At 41.0% G+C, this 6,702-nt stretch overlaps 1 protein-coding gene across 1 annotated transcript in view; it reads right to left on the bottom strand.

The window, feature by feature from the left end:
• Positions 1 to 3,489: 3,489 nt before the first annotated feature.
• Positions 3,490 to 6,702, bottom strand: part of GPR149 (G protein-coupled receptor 149) — a 28,311-nt gene continuing 25,098 nt past the window's right edge. The window contains exon 4 of the mRNA XM_037407080.1: positions 3,490 to 4,941. Within this exon, the coding sequence (XP_037262977.1) occupies positions 4,369 to 4,941 (573 nt within the window). The 3' untranslated portion in view covers positions 3,490 to 4,368. The remainder of the gene's footprint in view (positions 4,942 to 6,702) is intronic.

The raw sequence follows: 6,702 nt of genomic DNA, 5'->3' as shown, positions 1-6,702 counted from the left end.
AATCAGCACAAAGTAAGTTCTCAGAAATCTAAGAAATGTTAAAAGACCCCCTGTTGAAATACGTCACTGGCATACCTATACAGGCCAAACGAGGGAGGATGGCCCACGTCCTTCCGAAGGCGTGGAGGGGGCAGGATACCTGGTGGTGGGAAAACGCATCCCGCTGCTCAGGTATGAGCTTTCCTGTCCATGGCACAACATTGCCCAGACACAAATGGGCTTGCCTTCTGGGCCTTCTTTAGCCTGTAGGTGAATATAAATTCAGGTAGTTATTATCTTTAGTTGTGTTATTTAGATATACCAGGACAGGAGATGTGTCTGATGCTAATCTGAAACCTGTGAGGCCAGGAAGGAAATGGCTCCTGGTGACCACCCATGTACGACACACCAGCAGCCAGGGCTGATAGTATGTCCTGTCAGCAGTGCATGTGGCCGCACTCTCAGATGCCAGCTTAGTCGTGGGTCATGTTAGGCTCTGCATGCCTAAGGAAGCTGTCAGAAAGCTGGTTTTGTCTGTTTTATCTCCTTAAAATCATTGAAGAAAATGTTCTCGGGTTACCTTGAATCACTCAGGTGACTTGAACAGATGTACTCTGTTTGATCCTGGATCCCTCCATGATAGTGTATCTGGGCACCTAAGCAGTGCACACATTGGAAATAAATAGGATTTCAGTGTGAGAGGAAATTTCCATATGCATGCATGTAGCTACTGCATTTCAGCCGTGCCTTTTTGTCTCCTGTTTAACCAGCACTGCAAAAAAACCCACACATTCTAAAGAAAACATTACAAATCCAGAATTTTTAGTAAGTTTGTAGATTTAGATGTTGGAAAGATAGTAAATGTGCATCAATTCATGTAAAGATTATTTTCTAATACATATGAAAAGATACATTTCTTGAAATGGTCTCAGTGGTTTGCATATTACTGGGCCTTTTCAACTCCTTTTAACCGTTGTTCACATTCAGTTCTCATCATTTCCACCATCGTGAGGTGAAGTAATGCATCTGTACATAAGGGTGTCTACGCAGCAGCATGCCCTCAGAGGACAGAAGATAGTGTTCTCCTTTCAGTACTTTGAAGTGAGACTCCTCAAAATCACATTCCTAATGAGGAAACACGTTAGGTAGATACTGAGAAGGGGGAGACACAACAGAAGAGGATCCCACGTAACAGCTCTCTGTCCAGGGAGTGTATCTTGCTACTGCACACCAGCAGTACTGCAGCCAACAGGACTGCCTCCAGCAGTGAAGATTGTGCGTGCAAGGACAGAAAGGCTTTAAAATTCAGTTTGTTTTATAAAATATACAGTGTACAACGTACAGGAGCAGATACAGATATTGTAATTCTTATAGGAGCTGTTGCTGGAGTCCAGAAAAGCAGAATTTACTATGCTCTGAGACACCTAAATCTGCCAAATTCATTAAAAGAGAGGAACATAATGTTCAAACACTCATCTTGGAAATCACTACAGTGATACATACCAGGAAGTGAAATCATGTTCCAGAAACTATGCACTAGCCCCAAATCTATAAAGGTAAAAAAAACATATAGGTAACATTTATTACTTTCTATGAAATTATTGTCTTTTGAAATAGTATGATGCTGTAAAATATATTTTCTATCAAGATTAATATAGCAAATCTGCATTCCGGTACCTGGCTATATCTTTTTCTTCAAGAAGCACAATCCTTTGAGGCACTTGGGATTCTGGGGGCTGGCCTTGCATATTACAGATTTATTTTTCTTGTACCTCTGTTAACATAATGTTATTCTCAGCATACATGAGTGCCACTGAAAAGAAACTCTGATGCACTGGATATACTGCTTACCAAAGATTATCTCAAAAAGTATTTCCTTGCTTCTTGTTTTCTTTCCTTTGCATTATTCAACAACCCACACCCTAAGAGGAGGGGAAACGTGGGCACTGTTTCACGTCACATTTTCCAAGGGACTTTTTTCAGTCAGTTGCTGTGGTGTCTGAACAGAGATGAGGCCTCTTTCAAGTCACCTTCAAACGGTCATTGACAGACACTTTGCCCTCAAATGGCAAGCTGTCACTGAAATACGTTAAAAGGTCAGACAAGGGAAAAACAACAGAGGAGGAAGATTTTTTTTTCCTTAAAAACACTTACAAAATAATTGTTATAAAAAGTAAGTCCAAAGGATAAATGAAGACACCTTAGCACTTACGTGAATAAACAAACCAGGAGCAAATTTTCTCAAACAGCAAGTTTTCCAGTGCATTGTGCAAGAAGCTGGTATCTACTCAGTAATTACAACTTGGGTTTACAGACACTTTAAATTGTTTAATGATATGCACCATTTAGAGCAAAAAAAAAATAATCAGACATTTGTACATTATCAAATTTACAGATTCATCAAATAAAATCTATGTTTCATTACAGCAGCAAGACAACACTCTACAATAAGGTCAAGCTCTAGGTCATAGCTATGCAGAATTTTAATGCCTCCAAATTTGAACCCTTTGTAAATACATTCATCAGAGATTTAACACACCAGCCTGTAATCTCATTAACATAGTCCAAATCACCTCCAGAGAACACAGAACACCTGACCAAACCGAAGTTGCAATGGATGCATTCTCCATCACAACTTTGCTACCTTTATCTGGATCGAGCACGTTTGTTGCTATAAAGATACTTTCTGCGTTCCTTCTACAGAACACGGAAAAGCAACATACTCAGAGACAGCAGAATGTTTCTCTGCTCTACATGTATGGATACAATTTTATTCAATAGACTCACCACTTGTTCTTCCTTCTACTGTAGATTCTTTCTGGTAGAAACTTCTACTGTAGTTTCTTGCTAAATATAACGTGGCATCCTAGTGGAACTAAAAGCCTTGAGGCAATCTTAACGAGAGCCCTTGTTTTCACCTTGGAAAGGCAGCATACGGAAAGCAGAACTTGTAGAGCAATCCCTCTCTATCACAGCAACCTGCAGTCTTTGACCCTGATTTTCTTCAGTGCTACATCACTGTCACTCCAGTGCAGCCCCACTGATTGTGATGGCAGGCCTGATTTATGTTGAAGTGAGAAGACAAGTCGCCTGCTTGTTTTTATGCCTCTGTTTCAAATGCTGAGTCCAAACAGACACAGTATTTGGCTCTTTTGCTCTGTCCATTCATATCCCATTAAGGAATCCTGAATACGGTTGTGCTTATATTCCCTTGCATCGTCCCCACTGAGTGGAAAACAGGGTGACTGCAGACCCCTACATGATTATGTCAGCACACTTACCACTTGAAATGAAACCTATTCCTTAAAGAAGCAGTGTAATTTTTAATCAAACTGCTGAAAGTCCTGAGAGTGTATTTACTTCTGTTTAACTGAAATGAATGACACACCCTCAGAAAAAGAGCTCTCAGTTAAAATGCATTAGCATTTCAAGAAAATGAAGCGTATTTAATGTAAGACTTGAGGACTCCATTCACTGTTTCCACCTTGACTTGTCTGAATTTGACACAAATTACAGAGTATTCACTGGTTTTATTTTGGCTTCACATGGGTCTTGAGGAAGAAAATGACACTGTAAAACTATTCCTTGCTTAGGGACGACACAGACATGAAGAATTATTCAAATTAATTTTGACATTCTAGCTCTTCAAACATTTCAAATGCTGCCTTTATCTAGATCAAGTTGGAAATATTCTGTAAGATTGGGAAACTTCTTAACTTGGTAAGAGATCACAGAGGCAAAAGAAGGGGACTCTTCAAAGTAACTGGCATAAAATTAACCAACATCTGTCATGTATGATCAGAGAAATGTCAGCCATGAGAACACTCGTAAGTTTCACAACGTGGTATTTACAAAATGTGCATGCTTACGTTTCAGCCCATACTTAAAAGATCTACGGTGGCCACTTACAGAGGTATTACATATGAAACATGTCTAGAGCAGTAGAAAATTAAACCATTTACATATCTCTAATCCTCTGCTTCATCAACTAAATGAGCTAGTCTTAGGTTTGGGCTACATTTTGTCTGAGAAATGTTTCAAGTCTGACACATCAGCAAGAGCATAATTGCAAGCCAGCCAGAACTATTATAACTTCACGCTGTGGAGCTGCTCCCTCATTTCCTGCAGATCACCCAGTGCCAACAAGCAACCAAAGCTGTTTTTTCAGACATTTTTTAGGATTCATTTTAGACACACATGTTCCTCAAATAAACAGATAAATAAATAACTTGAAATTCACTATGCAGTTTTAATCAATTTAACATTGTACCCGAATAAAATTAATTTATACATTAGGACAAAACAGTTGATGTTGTACTTGCTAGGGTAACTTGAGTCAAGAGAAGCAACGCCTGTCAGATCAGCTTACAAGTCTCGATTGAATGCCTTTTAATTGCTGTTGCCATCTTCTTCCCGTTTTCTGTATGCTTTATTCAAAATTTGTATTTCTTCCTGATAACCACCTCTTTCCATATGCTGCTTTTTACTATTCTGCCGATGAGCTTCGACAGTGTCTGGAATTGATATGTTAATATCACTGTCAGGATTGCTTGATGGTATGAAGAGAGAGTAGGAGGCAGTTTCCCCTAAATCACAGGAGACAAACCTGTTTTCCTTCCGTGAGTAACGTAAGGATGGAGACCTTACCTGTGTGGAGGACTGGCTGATATTACTGATGATTGACACAGTATCCAGGGCCTCTTCATTGTCACAAATTTCAAGTACCTCTAAATGAATTTTAACACTTGTGTCAGCAAGCGTATTAGGAGAGTCCTCTGGGTTTGGCTCGTGACCCACACTTTTAGATCGATATACTTCGATTTTCTTTGATGCAGGTGCTATTTTTTGCCCTTTGGTGCTTACCTCATATGTAGATAAAGAGAGCGTTTTTCCCGTGGGTGCCTGAAGAGATACAGTTCCTTGAAATGCACACAGAGGGATAGTTAAGGCCCCACCTGATCGCTGCAAAGAGAAAGAATGACCATTATCTAATGCTAATTTTTGAAGTTAGAATCCACCATAAATAAGCCAATTATGCTTAGTTTGTTGACTTATTTTACTGACTCTTCCTTGCATTATTTTAGAAACCTGATACTACTTTAAGGAGTAGAAAGGTGTTTTCTAATTACACACTTTAGTATAAAAAATGAAGTCCCAGTGATTGTGACTGAACTACAGCTTATGGACACACACACACACTTCATTAGAATAGTCTACACTTAACGTTTCATTGCAACCATTCCACAACAGCACAGCCAGCACTAGCAGGCACCTCTCCAGCTAGTACTCACAGGCACCTCTGAAAGTGCTTTCACCCTGCTTAAATCAGATCAAGACACTGATCTCCTAGAGCTTCTCATGCAGTGACCAAAAGAAAAGAAATGACACCAGAGGACTGTTCAAAACCAGGACCTTATGCTGACAACATCTGTATCCCTTGGGCACCCTCTTTTAATTAGTCTCAATTACATTAAGTGCCTAAAGTCAGACAGCTTAGCGACCAAGCTGAATTTTCCAAAACAACTTGTTAGGTATTAGTTGTCATGGTGTAACCCCGACCGGCAACGCAGCCCCAGGCAGCTGCTCGCTCACTCCCCACTGTGGGGTGGGGGGAGAATCGGGAGGGTGAAAGGGAGAAAACCGGTGGGCTGAGATAAAGGCAGTTCAATAGCTAAAGCAAAAACCACTCGCGCAAGCAAAGCAAAACAAGGAATTCATTCACCACTTCCCATGGGCAGGCAGGTGTCCAGCCACCTCCAGGAAAGCCGGGCTCCATCACATGTAACAGTTACTTGGGAAGACAAACACCATCCCTCTGAATGTCCCCCCATCCTTCTTCTCCCCCCAGCTTTACATGCTGAGCACGATGTCATATGGCATGGAATATCTCTTGGGTCAGCTGGGGTCAGCTGTACTGGCTGGGTCCCCCTACAACTCCTCACGCGCCCCCAGCCTGCTCGCTGTGGGTGGGGTGAGGAGCAGAAAAGCCCTGGCCTCTGTGTAAGCACTGCTTGATGATGCCATCCCTGTATTATCAACACCGTTTTCAGCACAAATCCAAAACATGGCCCCATACCAGCTACTACGAAGAAAATTAAACTCTACCCTAGCCCAAATCAGCACATTATTCAAGGAACTTTTTTGTGCGTTTAATTTTGTAGTGGAAATAATGTTCATGCAACGGTATCAGCTGGACATCTATAACAAGGATTTACAGTGCCACCACCCTGAGGGCCAGAGGGAAGATCCAGAACCTCACTGCCAAACACATTTCACAAGGGTACTAGAAGTCAATATAGGACATCTCTTCTAGAACAAAGCTGAATTTATCAGTAGAGAATTTTTGACACACTTGAAAACAGAGAAAGAAAATTCAGTTATGGCTCTGCAGTACTAAAGGTCATGCTCAAACCAAGTGTTTTTATCAGTTGCAATGAAAATATTGTTTCAGAGGCTGTAAATAAATAAAAGCATTACACAAAGAAATCACTGTGAGCGCCTGTGCGGAGAACAAAGGACATGGCTTGCTCATATTGGACTGTGGTAGCTGACTAAGTGGTAGATTTTTACACATGTTCCCTTCCATAATGCTGCAAGGCAGACCCTGACTCCTCCTCTCATGCTCCAAAGACTGTCATTTTTAACTGTGGAAGTTGTCCATTCAGTGACTCATGCTCAGTGACTCATTGGTGGCAGAAGTAGACACACACAGCAAAGAAACAC

The sequence above is a fragment of the Falco rusticolus genome, chromosome 13 (assembly GCF_015220075.1).
Source record: "Falco rusticolus isolate bFalRus1 chromosome 13, bFalRus1.pri, whole genome shotgun sequence".
Lineage (NCBI taxonomy): Eukaryota > Metazoa > Chordata > Aves > Falconiformes > Falconidae > Falco > Falco rusticolus.
The sequence above is the reverse complement of the archived record's forward strand: the minus strand, read 5'-3'. Positions and strand labels throughout refer to the sequence as shown.